The sequence below is a fragment of the Protopterus annectens genome, chromosome 12.part0 (genome assembly GCF_019279795.1).
Source record: "Protopterus annectens isolate FY-2018-M chromosome 12.part0, PAN1.0, whole genome shotgun sequence".
Taxonomy (NCBI): Eukaryota; Metazoa; Chordata; order Ceratodontiformes; family Protopteridae; genus Protopterus; species Protopterus annectens.
Genome location: NC_056746.1, coordinates 228,104,305 through 228,126,381, shown reverse-complemented (window position 1 = coordinate 228,126,381; position 22,077 = coordinate 228,104,305). Strand labels below are relative to the sequence as shown.

Here is a 22,077-nt window from a genome sequence, read left to right as displayed (position 1 = left end):
AAAACCTGGAATAAATGCCCGATACAGACTAATCTTGGGGGACAGGTTGGATGACTCGTTTCTTTAGCAGCTTGTTTATTTTGAGCGCTGCTACCTCCCTTTGCGGTGGTGGCACATCTGGGCGGTGTTTTGGGGGAAGAGGAGACACCACAAAGGGGATGGAGTAGCCTCTGTATATGATCTGAAGCACCCAATGGTCTGTTGACATGGACTCCCATACTGTTAGGCACAATGAAAGATGACCCCCGACTGTCTCCAGAGCAAGGCTGCTGCGCGGGCCTGTCCAAGAAAGGTTCCTGAGACCCCAAATTCCTCGGACCCCCACTGCCTCTGGGTCACCGTCCATCAAAACCCCCCCTGCTTCTGGGGGAAGATGAGTCCTAAGAGTCCCGGGAATACTGAGCCTTCCAGAACCACATCTTCTTTTGTCCTTGCCGATTCCTGGAGAAGGATCTTTGAGAGGTAGAGAAAAGGATCCTGACAGCAGACAGTATCTTCCTGTCCTTTTCATTCTGGACCAACTTCTCGCAAACGGTCCTCCCGAACAAGGAATAACCATCATAAGGGACATTCGCAAATGATGCCTTAAAGGGTTCCGTGAACTGACACAGCCTGAGCCAAGAGTGTCACCTCATGGCAATGCCAGACCTGGCTGCCCTTGCTGCTCCTTCAGTGGCACATGAAAGGAGGTGCATGGACGTGATAGAAATCGCTTTTAAAGTGGCCATCCGAGAGTAGAATGTGCACTTATCCCTCTGGCAACATGGAGTCCAGGGACGACTCGGTTAGCTCCCTGACAAGGTCGTGCTGTAGTCGGGTGACATGTGCCAAATAATTCAGCACCCTTATGGAACAGGTGGCTGAAGCATACACCCAATTCCCTAGACGATCCATCATCCTGGACTCTCAGTCGGGAGGATGGACTTTAGAACTTTCTTGTGCCAGTTCTTTCTTGATGGTGGCTGCTACCACCATAGCATCTATTGGGGACCCCTTGTTCCAACTAGGTCTATCCGAAGGGGGACTCAGGATCTTATCTGGATGCTTCGGAATTGGCTCCATGGTGTCCGGTTCCTTCCATGCCAGAGTGGTGATAAGGTCCATCAATGGATCATCTGGGGACAACTTGTGGCCACTCACTGTGCACTTCCTAAAAACAGGCTCAGTCTGCTCAGCCATGCCAAGAAAGAAGGCACAAACGGTCTTTACCGACCCAACCACACACACACACACACACACACACACACACACACAGACAGACTAACTAGGTAGGGGAGGTAAAGGAAAGGAAAACCTGACCTAACACTACAAGAAATAACACACACTTACCCAAAAATATCGCTACTGAAAATCACCACACTTAAAGGTCTGAGACCACAATGCTAGGCTAAGCTGCGGCAAATGAGATCTGAGGGAAGGAAGGAGATGGAGGGGTATTATGGGTAAGGGGAGGAACTTGGAGCTCGGATCAGATGCTGGTGAAGCTGCCGTCTCGGATCAGATCTGGTTCCAAATACCCACAGTTTGAAGAGCAAGTGAAGTAAACTACTTCAGATACATATTTTCCTTATCTTTACATACCATACTACTGTCCTTGCACAACTAAAAGCAGTTCTTATGGCTTTTCTTAACCCAAAATGAATCAGCGGAGATAAACATTGTGAAATGATTTTGAATTTTGATTGAGCATTCTCTTTCACATAATGCATCCAATGTCCACAAAGGACAAGATCGTCATTCCTTACCCTTGCATACAACACCTTCCTTGCATTCAGTCAGAATGGCAGTGCACACAATTACTTCTTTGTTTCAGAATTTGGATTCCTTTGATTTGGCCCCATGACAAACAGATGACACTTACATTAGTAATTACAACCAGCCAAGGTAGAACACAGCAAAAGTGCATTTTGCTGCATCAGTTTAAAACAATGTGACCAAATGAAACTGCAACCATTCTACATGTGCACCCACTTCCTGGACAGCCCTTCTTCATACAAGTACAATGTATTGCACAAGCCCCTGTCAATTTCCATACAGCTTCCTGTGAATGCATTCAGCATCTGTCATATTTGTATGACTGGGTTGAAAGTGCTTACAATTTATGCACAGCATGTCTGTGATTATTCCATAGACTGATTTTATGTAACAGTGCAATAGTTTGTTCTTGAAAATAGTTCCAGTGTGATTGCTGGAAGAACTGCTTGGCACAGTAGTAACACACTAACATTCAGCAACTGTGTTATGCTGCTATTATTGCTCAAACCTCCACTCACTGATGAGTTTTCTCTGTTCTACCCAGAATCCATTGGGGTAACATGTGGCCGCACCCCCTGATTCTATGACTCTCTGGACAGACTGCCTGAAATTTTCTTCCAGTGACATTCTGATTAGCGTTCTTTGTCATATACACAATGCAGTAAAAGTTTCTTCTTCAGTTGTAAAAATAAGCTCTAATTAAATTTTCAAAAAATTGAAGTAAGTTACTTCTTCAATCAGTTTCTGTTACTGGTATCAGGTTTCTTTACTCTGAAGCTACACAGAAAATAGTTGAGAACTTCCAAATGCTCACTATGTTTGCAACCCAAGTGGAATGGAAGAAGGCAGCTATAAGTACATAGTTAATGAGTTGTGAATTCCTACGGATGACACCAGTTGAAAGGAATAGCTAACAATACTGTGCTACATGGATTTTTCCTGATTCAGGAATGTGAGGAGTTAAATGATCTAATGGCAAGCAAGACAAACTCCTATGCAAAATATTGTGATACTACATTCAACCCCAACACATTTGCATGGAGAAAGATGAACAGCATAGAAGTGATACAGAAAGGAGTAAATCACTGGGCCATCTTACTGTATATGACAACATGGGGTTCATTTTGTAAGGAGGAAGCACACTCAAAAAAGGTGAATGTGTTCCTGCTTAGTCCCTTAACTAAAGCTCTAGTGTCATATGAAAACAGGCACTCATGCCAAGTCGCTCTTCCACAATTACAAAGCACAATATAAAATCTTCATCCTTCCATTCCATGTGGAAAGGTGACAGTTCCAGTTGCCTTTTCGGTGGAAACAGCAAGTAACATTTTTTATATAAACATATTCCCCAATACACTCCTAAAAGCTGAAAATAGTAAATCAAATTAACAGCAACAGAGCCATTTGTGCAATCTGCAGAGTAAAAGACAGTTTATTATACTATACAAACATGTCTTCACTTTCTTCAGTATGCTGAAAAAGCCAAACCCCCATCACTAAACTCACCTTTTCTTTGTTCCCTGCTTGTGTGTATTTCTTGGTTGCTAAATGGTAATTCCCTTGTCGCATGCAGCAGTCTGCAATACGTTCTAGCAGCTCTCTACGAGATTCTTCAGAAATCTCCTTTGAGTCTTTGGATACTGTCATTTTTTCAGCCATTTCCTCTGTTATAGTCAAGTTTTGGTCCAAACAAAGCTGCAAGGCCTCATAATACTGCAGAAGTGAAAAAGCAAATTATTAAGAGACACATTTTATCACAATATGCATAAAATGCAACAGCTCTTGATTTAAATGAAAAATGTTTATTTTATATCGATCTCCTATACTTTTAAGGAATGCTACACAGAATGAGGAATGTCAAGTATCATCCCCTCCTCATTTTCTGGAATCAGTAGCATAGCTAGGGTCGGCATCAAGGTACAAGGGTGCAAAGTGCTGGTAGGGAGCGATCAGCTGCTCACAATCTCTGTTTAAAAGTCAGTAATACATTTGTGGTAAAACTGGAGCATTGTAGCTCTCTGGGAGTGGTCTAAACTGTAGCAAACAGTTTATTACAGTTTAAAAGTAAAAAAATAATTATTTTGTTTAGAAACCTAGACACTGTAGTGTTTTGTGTAGGCAGGGTATAAACTGTAGCAACTATTTGCTATATTTATAGCAAGCAGTTTGCTACAGATTAAAAGTTAAAAATAATTTTTTTTAACTAAAACATGATTGTTGTAATGCTCCATGCTGACAACGTATAAACTGTAGCAACTGTTTGCTACAGTTTAAAAGAAAAATGTATTATTTTTTTTAATAAAATATGATGGAGAAGGGTTGGGCAGCAGGTAATAGAAAAATGTACACCTAGATGAAGAATGTGAAATAGTGGAAATGAGACGCTGTATATTTATTTGAAAAGAGGACATTTGGTAACATGATATAAGGATATCAGAACAAATATTAGGAATAATTCAGAAGAGTGTAACTAATACAGAAAACTGCTTTGACCTCTACAAATGAAGTTAAAGCTATAAATTATACACCCATCACAACACCGCTAACGTGTCACATAGCTTTGTTGGAATCAAAACTGCTGGATCAGTTAGGCAAAAAAACAAGGAAACCACTTCAGTTCCATCACCAGATAAGTACAGCATAACAGTATGATAATATTAACTTTCTCATATTCTGGCAGAGGCATGGGGCTCATCAGAACTGAGCATATGTACAAATATGGAGAAATTAGACTACATTCATTTTTTCAATGTAATCTTTTGGTGTAGCCCATCGTTCATCATCTGCCATGCTTCACTGCCCTTGCTACTCTCCACTGTAAGGTAGAAAGGAAATAAGGGTGTCGGTGCAAATATTTGAATCAAGAAAGAAAGCAAACTAACATATGTCCTTAGTTAAAAGCAATATTTCAGAAATGGGCTGAAAGAGAAATTAAGTCAGCATTTGACAAGAAACAGAAAGCCAACAGTGCAAAAAATGCAAAAGAAAGAAAAGAACTGAAAAAAAGAAAAGCCTAATACTACAGTGGCAAATAAAATGAATTTACTGAAGATGTTGAACCAAATATGAGACATTAATAATGAAGAAAAGATGAACCTGAGACAAAGAATGATAAACTGGTAATGGAAGCTCAAGATAATGCATCTCAGAAAAAAAGAGAGTTGAAGACAAATGCAAGTTCTACAATGCAGAACTAAAACTGCATGCACACTGTCTAGTTATGAAACACTGATGAGCATCTGTATACTAACACAAAACTGGTAAGGCTAATAAACTGTAAACTAAAACATTACAGTACACAAGAATATGAGGATTTCTGGAAACACAATCACAAAAATAATGATCATATTGGATTATCTAATACCATCTGTTAAGCAAAAATGAGTATGTCGAACACCATTCTTGAAAAAGATGAATGTGGCATTCATTGCTATTTTTCCTTTGTTGACTAGGTGAGTTAACTAGTCCATGACCCTTTTTGGCTACGACTCAGGTGCAACTGCACAGTTTGTTACAGAGATAAAATTAAAGGACTATTACATACATAATTTTAAAAACATTGTACAAGAGTTAATTGACAACTCTTAAGCTATTTTACAGAGAATTCTGGAATGACTGTTACAGAGGTAAATACATACCATAGTAATTAACATTGTTGTTCTTCTTCTTTTGGCTTTTCCTGGTTAGGGGTCGCCACAGTGGAACTCCGGTCCGCTAATGACTGGCAGTAGATTTTTACGGAGCCGAGGTGCCAGCCCGATGCCCAATCTTCAACGAAGGCATGCCCATTCACGCATGTCTTTTGAACGCCACTCGACCGCGGGGAGGACATGCAGACTCCACACAGAAGGCGCTCTAGCCGAGAATCGAACGGGAGAACCTCTTGCTGTGAGGCAACAATGCTACCGCTGCACCACTGCGGCTTAAGTATAGTAACTAACATTATATTTAGTCTCTACAACTCTGTAAGACAATACTTTTACCATGTAGTTCTTTCTACTATGTACAATGTTATAGTACTTAGCATTGTACATAGTAGAAAGAACTACATGGTAAAAGTATTGTCTTACAGAGTTGTAGAGACTAAATGTTTCATGTAATGTATATTGTTAACAATTCATAGGAGCAATATAGTTTTACATACTTGTTTATTACATGGTTCTATGGGGTCTATATTAGAACACTGAAAAGAATAAATGTCGAATGGCTTAAAACTCGAAAATGCCATTCATCAAAATCGCTTTTGTGGAGGAGGGCTGTGCCCCCACTAATTATATATACCTACTTCAAGATCGCACTACAGTAAGGAAAGGGCAAATTTTCCAATCTTCACTATACCGTAATCTCACAAAAAAACACCTCCATGAATGGCATTTTCAAGTTTTCTGCCATTCGACATTTGGTCTTTTCGGTGTTCTAATATAGACCCGTTTCTTTGTATACAGTTATTAACAGCTGTACTATAATACACACAGTAAGGTAGTAGACTTATAGTACAGGGCCATCTTGATATTCTAGTGGAGACTGGATACTGTTTGGTAGTTCCTGAATTACGAGTTGGGATTGTTATAGGCAAAGGTGATGATCGGGTAGCTTTGGTTAGCTAAAACATTTCCTAAGGACCAGTTAGGTTCAACTGATTTATAGGTTAACTATGACCTCTCATTTGTATTTACATATTTACAAACACTGACAGTTCTAAACCTGACAAATGCTCAGATGAGCTGTTAATTTACAACAGAGGCTAATACCCATGGACAAGGAGTGAAGGAAGAGAACTAGCCTTTGTCTAGGAAACAGGAGCATTTGTAGATTTCTCTATGCTCCATAGGTTTCTTTTTAAAATATGGGTACTCTGTTACATACCCAAACTCTCTGGGAAGGTGAGGGATTCTGTTATCAGCATAAAGGGTGATGTTAGAAGGAAGGATGGCTGCTGTGACATATTCACCATAAATCATGCTTAAATAGTTCATTTTCATAATCCTGTTCCACTATATGTGATAATTTGGAACTGCAGATTTGTTTCCTTCATTTGACATGGTTGAGCAAACTATTTTCTTTAGTTACACCTTTATCTAACCAGAATAACAGCAGGACATTTTTTATCATGCTTACAGACACACCTGTGATGGCAGTAACCTTTCTCTGTGACATATTTTCTTTGCTTCTTTAGACTTATACAAGCTCGTTCAGTTTTTTATTCATTTTCAGCTTATCTAACTCACATGCCCTTCTACACACAACAAACTTTTTGGTGAGCCCTCACTCTAAACAAATGAATTGTGTTCTTTAGCACTAAATCTGATTGGCTCAGCAATTTGCCTCTTGCGTGATTAACCGATGCCACACACAGTTCTATCATGCACCAAGTATATACAATTTATCTAATTAACAATCCCTAGCTTGACTTCTTTTAACTTAGTAACACAGGCATCAACAGATTAAGTGAGGCCTAAATGGCATTTTTTTTCTCTGCACACTGTAACTATGAAACTTTCAACTCATCACAACATTCTGTCTTGGTTCTTTTAACAACCAAGATGTATTACAGACTTGTAGGGTTTCCCCACCACAAGATGAGAAATGTAACACAATGTATCATTTCTTGGATATTCGGGTCACAGTCAAGAATAAATCAAATTTCTGGACTCATAACTTCCAGTTCTCCGATCAACCATACAGCTTCAAAACTCTGACCACTTCTCAGTGATTTCAATAGCTTAATTGATTACAGTAACTGTAATGGTAATCTGGAGGGTCTGGGTTATTGCCCTAGTAGAAGAACACACACAATTCAGTGCCATACTTCCTTGCTTTTGATCAGGGCCTTTGCCTCCACAAGTTTCTAATCAATTCAGTAGTTTACATGAATCTTAGTAAGGGGAAGTGTGATGATGCATACTCTCATTTACCCCCTCTTTGTCTGAAATAAACATATATATCTATATATATATTTATTTATCTAACTATATATGTATACACACACACACACACACACACACACACACACACATAGTCAATAGGTTTGACCATGGCTGCTCATACTGGAGCTTATGTGCATCTAACTATCTGTTTTTTTCTTTCAGAAGGTAACAACAACTTGGAGGCTAAATCAACTAAAGTAGTGTAGGATACCAGTTGGTCAAAACTAAGAACCTTCTGTTTACTAAAATGAATATGTTGAGTGGAAGGCTCCCTTGTGATGGCAACTCTGAAATTCACAGCAACTAGCAGCTTAACACTCCTCTAAAACTCATACCAAAAGATAATGTGAGAGTAAAAATGTGAAGTAGCAGCCATACCCAAAGGCAACATCAGTTGTTAGCCCAGTTGGAATGCGACAGAACTTTTTTAGGTTACAACAAAAAGGTTACCTCTAATGCCAGGAACCTAACAAACTGAAACAACACCCTTTCTCAGCCACTAAAATGCAGAGAGAATAAGCTTTTTGCCATCTTTTCAGAACTTTGTGGTTTTTCAGAATCTGGTAGAATGGTAGGAAGGCAAGCAGAAATCTCTTCCTTTGTCATTAGAAGGACATTGCACTTAATGTCAGCTCCAGTCTGCGCTGCTGAATCAAGCAAAACAGGTAAAAGACTACCTTTTCCCATGAAGTCAAAAGATAAATCTCCAGCTCCATTCCTGTGGAATCTGGCCAGAAAGAACTCCCAAATGCTTCTTCCAAAAGAAGGGAAGAGGCAAGCCAAGAAAACCCAGTAGCGTTTTTTCCCAGGGTGTGAATAGTTATAAAGGTTATATTTCTGTCCATGGTTCACAAAGCAAGACCTGCATTGCTCCCCTGTGCTAAGTTAGATACTGGACTACTGGTATGTACTTTTACTGGATCAAGAGGGGTTCCAGACTCTGTTCCCTGTTCATCATGTAGAACCTTCAGGAAAAGAATCACAGCAGATATTTTTAAATGGCTTATGGTTTGCCTTCTCTCTTGTGGGGTCCCTTATCCTGTAAAATAGATTTATAGGTTTCTACTACACTTATAGCCTAGATGAACATCAAGAACAAAGTGATGTCTTAAATGGCTGCACACTAAATAACATGATGTGAGCTCTCACAGTGTGAAAACAAAAACTGTGAAAAAGGGGCAAGTGAAACTTTTAGTATGAGTAAAATTCAGGTATTGTCTAGTAATTATGCCACCTGGATGCCAGCAAGGAAGAAATCTGAAGAACATGAGAGAAATCAACCAGAAAAAGGAGAAGAAAAAACTATATGAAGACTTTTTGTAGCAGTTCATCAAAACACAGCTCATTTCTCGTGTTTGGCACAGGATATGGCTTCCAGTAATTTAAAGGGAAAAAATCTGATGCCCTCAGAGATATTTTAAACAAGTAAAACACTAAAGCAATATATACAGTTAAATAAAAGTCTAGAAAAAGTTTTAACTAGGTGTTAAGGTGAGTTGACAAGAATGAAAAAAAATCAGTGGCTGGAATGAAGAAAAGTCTAGCTGAGCATGAGGTTTCTCAATATGAATTGTTAAAAAAATAGTGGAGATAGAAAACACAGTTTACCTGCAAAATTATTACAATACCTCACAGTTTACTAAAAGTATGATTTTGAAAACAGTGCATCAAAAAAACTATAAAATTGAAAAAAAAAAGTTGTTTTTTTTTTTTTTGCAGGGGGCATGCCGCCCATATACCCTCCCCCAAATTAGATATATTTACTCCATGGTTGCACCACAGTGAAGAAAAGGTGAAAAAAAATAAAAAGTATACTGATGACTTGCACAATATATTACAAATTAATGAAACTCATCATGATAAAACATCCATGCATTAAAGACAAACGAAGACATAGAGATGACTCATAGGTATGCCAGAAAACAGAGCATGCAGAGAAAACATGACATTTTCTGCTCTACCAGAGTAACTGGAAGAAATAATGTATTAATTTTATGAATGTACACATAAGCAACTAGACTAATGTTCCATAGCAGGGTTGGTTAATTGGGAGTGCACACTGTATACTCTAATCCTGGGCATGAGAAAGCAGTCAAGACCTATTTTATTAAAGATGGAATCATATCCGCAGAAAGTGTTGTTCCTGACAAAATTGTGTCAAAAAGAAAAGTATTAAAATTGTGAGCAGCATAGTGTTTGTGGAAAATGATTATTCAAAAGAGAAACACATTTATGCCAGCAATGGGGAATGTCGAGAGGCAGATGTGAGATTCAAACTGCAGTATTCAGCTGTCTTCAGAATATGTTTTCCTGGAGGATCAAATACATTTTGGATGCACAACAGGCCAAGGAAGAAATAAAATGTTTAACCAGTAAAGAGTGAGCCAGCAAGCCAAACAGGACTCTGCTTCTCATCATTCTGGCAATCACAAAGTCCATAGACAGGTTTTGCCAATGAAACCTGTTCCAAAGGAAAATGCTTGAATGACAGAATGCACAGAAAATGAACTAGAAGAATCAAGAGTAGTTTAGATTTGAACCAGAGAATGGTGTTGGGAGATGGAGATGATCAGGAAGACCACCATCAACACTGCAAAATTAGTGATTAAATGGGAGACTACTAGCTGAGTATCAATCCCATTAGATACAGGATTAGACATCTGAAATGTGGCTTTGCAAGAGGTGGATGAGAAAGAATGGAATCTTGCTGACTGTTTAATAATAGTTATGTACTCTTCATAACGTGGTATCTGTGTTATCCGTAGTCACCATTCATCACATATGGGTCTAGGATCTGACATCGGATCCGAGCCGGCACACTAGACAACTTAGCTCAAACTCCTCCCCTCCCATAATGCACTGCTGCCCTCTAACCCCTCAGATCGAGTTTGCCCTGGAGACAGAAGACAGACAAAAAAAGGAACCGCCACCAGACTAGGTCTACCCAACTTCTGCCAAACCTCCAGGAGGGGGGGAAGGAGAATAGGACCATGATGATTGGTGACTATGGATAGCACAGATACCAAGTTATGGTGAGTACATAACTATTAATCTGATGTTATCCTAGTCACCATTAATCACGTATGGGTCAGAATCCCCAGCTACCCGACATTCTTGGGTGGCCTCAAGGAAAGACATGGAGAAGAAGAGTGGAGCCAAAGGTGGCCCTTCCTCTAGAAATTAGGTCAAGTTTGTAATGAGATAGGAAGGTGTGTGGAGAAGATCAATTTGCTGCTGCAAAATGTCATCCAAGGACTGATGAGCTACGAAGGTAGCTGACGTAGCCACTGACCTGGTAGAATGAGCCCTAACTGGTCCAGGCAATGGAGAATCACAAGAGGAATATATGAAGGAAATGCACTGAGAAATCCACCAGGATATAGTAATTTTCGAAACAGCTTGGCCCCCCTTCTGTCACTAGAGAATGCCACAAACAACTGGTCAAAGAGGCGAAAGGGCTTAGTTCTGTGCAAATAAAAACGAAGCTGTCTACAAACATCTAAGGTGTGCAAAATGTATTCCCCCTTATTGATTTAATTAGGAAAAAATACTGGAAGTTGTACAGATTGATTAGGGTTTGCTTCGGTGGCAACTTTTAGCATAAAAGAAGGATTAGGTCTCAAGGCCACTCTGCCTTTATGAAATATCAAATAAGGAGGCCTAATGGTAAGAGCCAGCAATTCTGAAATTCTTTTTGCTGATGTTATTGCCACCAAAATGGCCGTCTTCCAAGAATGGAATTTGGTATCACAGGATGCAGCAGGCTCGAAAGGAGGTCTAGTCAGACAGTGCTAAAGTAAGATTCCATGGTGGAGAATGGTCTTTGATTGGGGGACACAGCAAAAAAAGACACCTTTCAAAAAGGCTTTCTGCAGAGGCTTGAGGAAAACGTAGATTCATTATTGATATCAAAATTAGAAATTGGTGCCAATTGGACTTTGGTGGTAGAGAAACTGGCACCCTCCTGAAAGGGGGAAGTCAGGAAAAGAAGAATGTCAGAAAAAGGAGCCAAAAATGGATCTAGATTTCAGCCTTTAGCACAGATAGAGAATCTCTTCCACTTCCTCCTATAAACTCTCTTGGTAGACAATTTCTGAGAAGCAAGAATAATGCCCTTCACAGGAGATGCAAGCCTGGACTTGGCAACAATTATTGGAACTGGACAAACCAAGCTGTCAGATGGAGGGTCTGCAGATTTGGAAGAAGACGGACAGATGGATAAGAAAGTAGATCTGGGACCAGATCGAGCACCCAAGGGGGGTGCTTCAGATGAGACCTTAGAAGACGGAACCACACCTGCCAAAGCCAAAAGGGGGCAATTAGGATCAACTGTGTCCTGAAGCATCTTGTTTTCTGAAGTAATCTCGGAAATAAGGGTAATGGTGGAAAGGCATAAAGGAGACCCGCAGGACAATCGTGAGTCAGAGCATCCCTGAGGGACTCCTCCTCCAGGGGGATCAAGGCAAAGTAATTACTGCATTTGTAGTTGAGAGGAGAAGCACACAGATCGTAGGTCAGCTGACCCCACCGACGAAAGATCTGCTTCACCATTAATGGGTTCAGGGAATGTGCATTGCAAACAGAAAGCTCCCCGAGGACATTGCCCACTCCCAAACCCTCAGGGCCTCGCAACAAAGCACATAAGAACATATACCCCCTTGCTTGTTTATGTACCACACAACTGCCATGTTGTCTGTGTGAACTGCTATTGTCCCAAGAGGAAGGCAGTCCTGAAGAGCTTGCAATGATAAAAGAACTGCTCTCATATCCAGGACATTGATTGTGCAGCTTGGTCTCTGACTGGGACCACGTCCCTTGGACAGTCTTCCCCTGAAAATGCCCCCACCCTAGGAGGTAAGCGTCCGTGGTTACTGTGGCCGTGGGAACTGCAGCAGAAAAGGGTCTGCCCATCAGGAGATCCGGGCAGTACATCTGCCACAAGAGATGTCTCTGACATACTGGCGTGAGTCACATGGGGACTGACAGAGGGTGGGAAAGAGGGGACCACTGAACAGCTAGGGTCCACTGTAGTACTATCAAGTAATATCTGGACATCGGAACCAAATAGCTGCCATATAACCTAGAGCCCTTAGATTGAGAGATACTGGAGGTCGAGTTTGCTCCAGAAGAGGCTGGACATGAGAACAAATGAGAAGGGTGCACTAGAGGGGGAGAGCTGCAATCTCCAGGGTCGTGTCCAACTAAGTGCCTATGAATTCCAGTTGTTGAAATGGAGTCAAGAAGACTTGGCAAGATTCACTGTTATCCCCAATTGCTCCAGGAGACAGAGAAGAAACCGTGCATTCTCCACCAGTTGATGCCATGTGGGAGCTGTAAGGAGCTAATCAGTGACATGGGGAAACACTTGGAATCCTTGCAGCCAGAGATGAGCTGCCACCAGTGCCATGCATTTGGTGAACACCCAGAGGGGTGTGGTGAGTCCAAAGGGCAGGGCTCTGAATTGGAAGTGATCGGCCCCTAGAAAGCAGAGAAATCTCCTGGGCTGCCTCTCTATTTTGATATGATAGTACGTGTCCTGGCGATCCACACAGTACATCCAGTCATTCTTGTGCAGGAGAGGCATAACTGACTGTACAGTGAGCATCCAAAACTTTGACTTCTTGACTGATAGGTTTAATTGACTGAGGTCCAGAATAGGGCGCAGGTCTCTTGTTCATTTTCCTGGGTACCAAAAAGAAGCGGTAGTAAGTTCCGGATCCTGTCTGTCCTGCAGGGACCTTTTGAATGGCTCTTTTTTGTGACTTGAGGAACCACATTTTCCTGTTCCCCTTTTGGTTCTTGGAGAAGGACCTTTGGGTAGTGGAGAATTTGATCCCAACAGCTGTGTGTGTCTTCTCATCTTGCTCACTGCAGGTCAAAGTTTCCTTAACGCTTGGTCCAAAGAGAGTGGAGCCATTGAAGATGGCATTGGTGAATGACACTATAAAGGCCTCTGCAAACCCGCATAAACACAGCCAGGCATGACGCCTAATGGCAATGCCTGTACCTGCCATCTGTGAAGAACCCTCTGCAGCGTTGGATAATAACCTCATGGACGAATTAGCTACTGACATAAGAGTGGTTAGCTTGGGAGAAACAGACTTAAGGTCTTCTGCAGGCATGGACTCTGAGAAGGGGTTGGTGAGTTCCTTTATCAAGTCCCTCTGGAGATAGGTAAAATGAGTTAGGTAATTCAAAGCTCGCAGGCTGAAAGAAGCCAATGTGAACACCCGCTTTCCAAATCTGTCCAGCACTCTTGATTCATGATTGGGAGGATGGACAGATGAACTCTGTTCCACCAGCTCTTTCTTGGTGGTGGCAGCTACCAGAATCGCATCAACTGGGACTGCCTTGGATCTAAAGGGTTTGTCTGATGGTGGGCTTAAAAATTTGTCTACTCTTTTGGATACTGGCACCACTGTATCGGGTTTCTTCCAGGTCATGCTGGCAATGAGATTGATTAATGGGTCAGCAGGAGGGGACACCCAAGAGGTAGATGGGCCTGTACCAAAAGCCTCCAGGAACACGGCTTCCTCAGAGGATGGGGGCTGGGCAGACCAGCCTTGAGAATCTCCAGTATGTCTCCAAAGGAGGCATCATTGGGTGGTGACCTTGGTGACCTGTCCCATTCATCGATATCCATGTCCTCCATGAGAGACTCCATCTGGGAATCCAGATGTCTCCTCTTACATGTCCTCTTCTGAAGCACTTCCTTCAGAGGCTCAGGGGAAGACTCAGAAGAGGTGTGAGCCCCTATGGGGGAACTCCACCCTGGAAGCTAGATCGGACGGGCTGACCAGGAGCAGGATGAGGAGGCCCACTCAAATTCTGGGACTGGGATGGAACATGGGGAGGTCACTCTGGTTGCAGAGAGAGACTGGACAAGGCCCCCTTCCCCTCTCCCACTGATAACACAATGAAGGAAGGGGCAGACCCTGCCAGGACCTCCAACCCTCCAGATAGCACCAGTCTGGAGCTATCAAGGGCTAAAGTACCAAGGGGCAAGGAATGGTCTGAAAGGCCTGGACCTGAACCATCCCCTATGGACTACGGGGTGACAACCCAGACCAGTAGCCCAGTCTGTCCTGGGGGAGGGGAACAGAGCTGGCCATGGACTCTGATGGGATAGAGATCCGGGAGTTCCCATGAACCCTATTGCCACTCTGCAAGGTGCCAGCTCCCCTAACTCCAAACTCTGGGAGGTCGGATGAGGAGAAAGAAGCCGGAGAGTAGGAGAAGGCTCCCCATTCCTGTGGGCTGGGGAAGCCAAGAACACCAGTTCAATTTGAGCCCTCAAGAAAGACCACATAATCCTGTCCATATTGGAGGGGAGGATGCTCCTAGAGGATTGGGAGGAAGCCGAAGACCCAACCAGAGACCCATGTCGAGATCACAAGGGCATTTCTTTGCTGATCCGGGGAATTGGCCCTAAGTGGAGGAGAAAGTAAATGATCCCCTCCTGCAGGATCCGATGGAAGGTCCTCATTCAGAATGGGATCTGCCAAGGGTCTCGGATTCGACCATAACGGACCCAAGGAAGCAGAAGGACTCGAGAACACAGTTCTTGAACCCCTCGGATCTGAAAGAGTCGGATCTGTGGCAGGCCTGCTTTGGCTCAGATCAGAAGGCCTCAATCCAGAGGCCTTGGATCCGGGAGTCGAGCCCGAAACCCTTGGATCTGAAGGGCTGGGAGTGGAAGCCTTGGATCTGGGAGTTGATCTCTTGAAGTTCTCAGATCCAAGATCCTAGGATCTGACACCGCTAAGGCTGGGGTCGGATCTGGGATTTGGGATACGACAGCATAGGTGTCTTAGAGGAAAACACTCCCGAGGAAGAAGAGTTCCTCTTCTGTCCAGATGGTGCGGATTTGGAGGAGGGTTCCTTAACCAAAGGGCCCCCCTAACCATTCCTTTTAAAAGAAGTTTGTTATGACAGTCGATCAGGGCCCTGGGGCTGAATGCAGCACAAATGCCTCCAGGTGGTCAGCAGCGACACAGTAGAGGGATTTTTCGTGTAAACCAGAAACAGGCATCTTTTGACCACATGAGAAGCACCTTTTGAACCCCAAAGGCTTTTCTGACATTGTGGGCAACCAAAGCTGAAGGGAGGGGAACAAGGAGTATTCATAGAAAACCAAGAAAACCCTTAGATCCATCTGGAAACTAACAACAAACTACTGAACTAGAAAACTAGAAAATATAAATGAAGTAATCAGTAAACTTTCACTAAAATATAGAGGGAAGGGACAGGGGAATCCTAATCCACTAACCTGGTAAACAGAAAAAAGGGTGCCAAAAGGGAAAAAAAAACAATGACCAAGACAGAAAAACAATGGGATGAGAAAAACACTAACAACAGAGCTACAAAACTCAAACTTAACAGGGAAAAGGAGGAAAAGAGACAATAAAACCCAAATTAGAAAGTTACTTACAGGAACAAATGAGGAGCTAAGCTATCTGCATCTGATCAACTAAATGGCAAACGAGATCTGAGGGGATAGAGGGTAGCAGTTATTTATGGGAGGGGAGGAGCTTGAGCTAAGCTGTTGTCTAGTGTTCCCACTCAGATCTGATGTCAGACCCTAGACCCATACATTATGAATGGTGACTACGATAACATTAGATCCTGTGGATGAACTGTAAAGCATGCTCCCCAGTTTATGTCATTAATGTTTAGAAGAAAACTGAAGGGACTGAAGAAGTAAGTGCAAGTAAAAAAGCATTTTGTTCTTATTAATATTTGTGTATAATTATCATGCTAGAAACTGCATGCTATATTTAAAGCAGTTTTGCATATGGTGAAGTTAGGATAATTTTTAATGTGAAGTGAGGTGTCTTATCAGTCACTGCTGTGTATGCTAAACATATATAAAAAAAAGAAAGTACTTTTCCTTGGCTGTAATGTATCCAGGTTTTAAACTGTAAGAAGGTAAGAAAGGCTAGAAAGAAGCAATGTAAAGTTAATACAGTGTTGTGATAGTGGTCTGCTAGGCCAGGGGACGTATCAGTGTACTGTTCACATTATGCAAAGAATAAACAGAATATATCCCATGCTTTTACAAGGGTGGCTATTATCTAGATTAATGTCCTTAATTTAAACTAGGTAAGTTTTTTAAGCAAACATTTGAAAAAAGACAAAATGATGAAAAGCAGGGAAAATTGTAGTTTTATTGTGTTTGCAGAGTTATTAGCCATTTCTTCAATTAGCAAACACTATTGATAGGAGAAAAGTAGTCTACAGTGAGTAAGAAGTCTGATCAGTGTGTTTTGAGTGAAATTTATAAAGTCTTTTTTATGCATCTGCAAAGTTATGAGCTGTTCTTTTTTCCTTATCAACTTCTTTTATATGGAGACAAGCATTCTGTAGGTGCAAGTAATTAATCATGACAGTGCTAAATACTATGTGCTGAGAGAAATGTACCAGCTTTAGTGTAATTAACATTTGAAGATAGGTTTTCAAGCAAATCAGTGAAAAATGAATGAAGTTTGAAAATGTGGGAAGTGAATAAGTTATCTAAGTAGTTGCCTCCCCAGCAGCCTTAATACTATAACGCATTTAGTATAACATTACATAATTTAGTTTACCTATTTAAAGGTAGCCAGTGCACTTTTCTTAGGGCTAAAAATGAATGTTTATTGAACGTTTTTTATTCCTACACCTGGAAGGGGAATAGGAGTAAACAAGGATGGACAGCAACAGGTGGGGGTGGAAACACAGGTTGTAACATGAGATTTAGCATGGGTAACCTTCATTTTAGAATAGATAATGCATTTAGGACAACTGCTCCTATCTGGATGAGTAAATTTCATTTTTTGAAATTATACATAGTTTGTATGTCTGTTTTAAGAAAAAAAAGGGATATAAGGGTTCTAAAAATCTGTTTAGTTTAATGTTTGTGTTACATGGAAGAGACTCCATAAAAGCTCAGTCTGCCAAAACATTAATGTGTGCATGTAAGCTAAACATTGTAAATAAACATTCAAAATAGCTTTCATATACAACAGATGGGAGTAATAGTTTTCTTTCAAAATGGCTCCACTGTCCGTATTACCAAAAAATGCACATGGTACAGGTACAGACAAAAAAAATAAAGTGTACTGAATTATATCAAAAAATGTACAGTGCAAATAACAATGTTGCAGGAGACACATCTGGATAAAAATCAGCATGTGAATTTGCAAATAATTGATGGTGAACATTCAGCAGGATATCAGGGACAAATAAAAAATAGAATAAAAATACTGATTGCTAGAGGGACTCAAATAGTGATAGAAGAAGAAAAACAGACAATGGTAGATTTGTAGTAGTAAGGGTATGCTGTCAGTAGAAGATATTCATGCTGGTATATACTTATATTCTAGCTAAAAACTGTGATTATGGACCTTGAGATAACTTTGGGTGAAATAATCAGCTTTCACCAGAATCACTTCTTATGAGTGAGGACTGAACTTGATTTGCAATAGTGTGGATTTACAAGCGGGGTGGAGAAGGGAAAATATAACAAAAAAGGTACGTCACAGACACAAGGTACACGGTTTGTTTCTCAACTTTGAAGGAAATTGGCTAGCCTTAAAGTGTCCCACAATGGTAGCTAGACTACTACTTACTATGAATCTATTTCTGAAGAAATATGTAAGAATATTTGGTATGGAAGATGTTAATTCACTATTAGAAACTCAAACTTTATATATTATTCTTCAAGGTGCAATAACTGGTATAGACAGGATAAAAATGATACTTCATAAAAGCAGACATATTTAATTGAAAACTTTGACAAAAATTCACCAACTAAAATATTTTAGATCATGCACAAATAAAAATTAAGATAAAGACAGACGGTTATGAAGTAAAACATGAGACATCAGCACTTTCCTACTCACCAGTTAAAAAGAGTGGAATTTAAAAAATGGGTAGTGAAAGTTACCTGAAAATGATTAGAAAAGATAAAATTTTCTTCTGAAGGGATAGCTAGTGAGTGGGTTAAAATGAAAATGGATTTTAAAAACAAAGCAGAAATAAAAGAAAATGAATATGCAAACAATGTAATAAGAATTATTTAGAGTAGATGATAAAGGTTAAAGTACTATAGGATAAGGGGAATCTCACAGAACAAAAAGAAAAAGAAGAAGAGAAGCAACTGCAGAATATTCAGGGGGAAACCAAGGAGTATTTGGATAATATGTATGACTTTAGAAATGTTGCTATTAATTTTTTGATAACTACAGAGCACAAAAAACTTTTAGTGCAATGCGTTCGTCAGGAGAAAGTAGAAGGGGTTGTCGGTAAACTTAAGAGAGCCTATGACAAGAAAAATAAATAAGGGCTCTATACAAGTATTAGGATATTTAAGAACATTTTATGAAAAAATGTACAAAGCATAGGAATGAGGAAACCAAGAAAAAGCACAAATTGAAATATTCATGGAAGATTTAATTATGCAAAGGTTAGAAGAAGATTGGGTTCAACAAGGGAATATTTGGATAATATGCATCAGTTTAATAGCTATGACAGGAACAGATAAGATACAAATGATGTATAATCAATTAACACAGAAGTCCCCAGGAAGAGAAGGTAATCATGTGGGAGTTTGGAAGTTGGGGGAGAAGAAACTGATAAAGACCTGGAAGGTCTTGATTAATAGTATTTTAAAAGATGGGAGGGTACCAACACTGTAAAAGAAAGCTATGGTGTCTGTATTACCCAAAGAATATAAAGACCATCGAGATTCACTTTATATTTATTTAGTTATTTACTGACACCGGGAAAGTCCAAATGTTTAGGATGCTATTTTTAGCAGAGACCCAGGCAGAAAAGCTCTGGACCATATCAATTTTAAATCATGATTATAGAGTATTGATTCATGTCATGATTATGAATATACTAAGAAAATGGAAAATATGTTGCAAAAATTGATAAGATACAGACCAGTGTGGTTTTGCAGAGGTGAGGCAAACATTTGACATTAACAGAATGATGATGATCAACATGGAAGCAGAATTTAAGAAAATGCCACTAGTATTGAAGCACTGAAAGCATTCAACAGTCAGCTGGAGCTTTATGAGTATTTAGTAGAAGCATTTTCATTCAACAACAGAATAATATGCTTAATTAGGAGGATATAGGAAGGGTCATAGGCAAGAACTAAGGTGTAAGGGTTCCCCTCTGGCAAGATGTCTTTCAACAGTGAAACACGGCAGGTGTGTCCTCTTTCCCCTTTGTTAGTTGCTTTATATTTCAAGCCGTTGACAAAGAAAATAACAGACTTACAAATTCAAACATATAAATGGTATGGTAATAAAGAAAAGTTAGCTTTATTTGCATATGATATTAAGCACTTGAAAAATACAGAAAGGGACATTTTGGTGCTATAGAACATTTTGAGATAGCTTCAAGGCTTTTCAGTATAACGTTAAAGTGGTAAACTTTATATTCACACTTGAAATGATTCAGCAATACTGATATTTATGGGGACATGCTATGATGAAGTATTTTGGTGTATTGATTATCAAGGATTCTGTTATGTTATGTTTGGTGACTATCCACTGCTCTGTTGTATTTATCTGACCAGTCTATGGCATCTGCTGATCTCTGCAAAGCTTAAGTAAAAATTTTCACTGTATGTTGCACTTTTGAATTGCATTTTTAACATATAACTGCTTATATGAACTTTTTTTTCGTAAAATTGTTGCACTTTGCTGTAGCACAGATTAGATTCAGACCTGCTGGATCTACATTCTGCTTGTATAACTTGAGAACTAAACCAGGCCATCTTTTGTTGGAGAGGGTTCTCCTGCACCGTAGTTGGAGAAGTGTGCAGTTAGAACTCATCTGATTGAAGGTTGCTGGAAATGGGCTCAGTTTTGAGCTTTTTTATTGGTTAATTTGTTTAACTCAGTTTGCTCTCATTTGCTACAAAAGCACAGTGTTTGCACTTCTTTGAGCATTGCACACTGCCGAGCAGTGGTGGGCACCTCTGGCGGTTATAGACGCAAACACTTCTGCATGCAAATTTTCCCTTAGTATTCTGCTGGTGCTCCACTGATGAGTTGTCGTGATTGTCCCTCACTGATAGATGAGACATTCAGAGAAGCTCCTGCGGTAGCAACACAGATCACAACCACTAGCCCTTTGTATTTTTTTGTCCACTTCTTCTGTCCTCTACTTTAACTGGTCCTTCCTGTCTTCTCCCTGTTTTCTGACATCAACTTACTAGCATTATGGATGCACAATTTCCCACAGTTTCTCCAGCCAGCCTGGTCGACATGGGCATCCTAAGGCAATGCAGCAATTGCCTCATGTACACTGACAACCCACTTCTTCTAGTCCACAGAAATTCATTATGTGAGAGATGCATCTACATCAAGAAATTAGAATCCAGGCTCTCTCACACACCAGTCAGTTCATCTGATACGCAGGTTGTCAGCATGCACATCTCATGTCACGTCATGAACCTACCAAACCAACAACACACAAACCTACATATGTGGAGGTCCTCACCAGGAGCTTGCCTAAACATCGGAGACCTACCAAACACAAATACAAGCACGATTCACAAAATATATCCTCTGCAGAACATTGTACATATAATACATCATACAGCAGTATCTCATCCGTCAAGCCCCTAAGGCATATTGTTACAACTGCTTAACCTGGCTTGTACAATTCAATAGTTATTCTAGCTGCAATGAATGTTAAAAGTATAGAACTGGTGCTTAGCTATGTTCTCATATCTCAGTAACTTGGATTATTTCAACTACAAAACGACACAAGTATACTACTAGAACTACAGCAGACGTTTTTTATTGTAATAGTTGTTTTAACACTAAGACATCATGGTTAATAGCTTACCATTTTTATGTGAAAGTGTTATAGTGGAAGAAAGTCACTGAACTTCTGTATCACATTTTTACTGCTCTAATCTATAAAGCTAATAACATGTATGTTTTTATTTATTTATTTAGCTTCCTTTTTATCTCAACTAACTCCTCTCTAGCTATCAATAGTTGTTTACAGTACCTCTGTTATTTTTGTTTTTCCCTAGCTTTTACACTCAACACACTAGGTTTTAAGAGCAAAATATCTTCCTTTCCACACTGCTTCTACCTTCTTAAAAGATACTGCTACAACTCCTGGAATAACGCCTGTGCTCTACTGCATAGCCAGTTTAAACTAAAGTATGTTCCAAGCTCATACCATAAATCAGTCTTACTTTGTCTACTGTAAAGGCTACCTGCATACCATTGAGACCCCCCCAACACTCACCTCTTTGTTAAAAACCTTGCCTCCTGTCTCTCTCTGCCATCAATAAGTTAGTCACTACCCTAGTGCCAAGTCTCTTAGATATACAGTTTTGTTTTCTGTTTGTGGTTTCCTTTTAACTGTTTATACCAGATAC

General features: G+C 40.3%; 1 protein-coding gene across 1 annotated transcript in view; it reads right to left on the bottom strand.

The window, feature by feature from the left end:
* IFT140 (intraflagellar transport 140) overlaps nucleotides 1-22,077 on the bottom strand; it is a 3,212,973-nt gene that overhangs the window by 196,813 nt on the left and 2,994,083 nt on the right. The window contains exon 29 of the mRNA XM_044089294.1: nucleotides 3,262-3,468. Coding sequence (XP_043945229.1) covers nucleotides 3,262-3,468 — 207 coding nt within the window. The remainder of the gene's footprint in view (nucleotides 1-3,261; nucleotides 3,469-22,077) is intronic.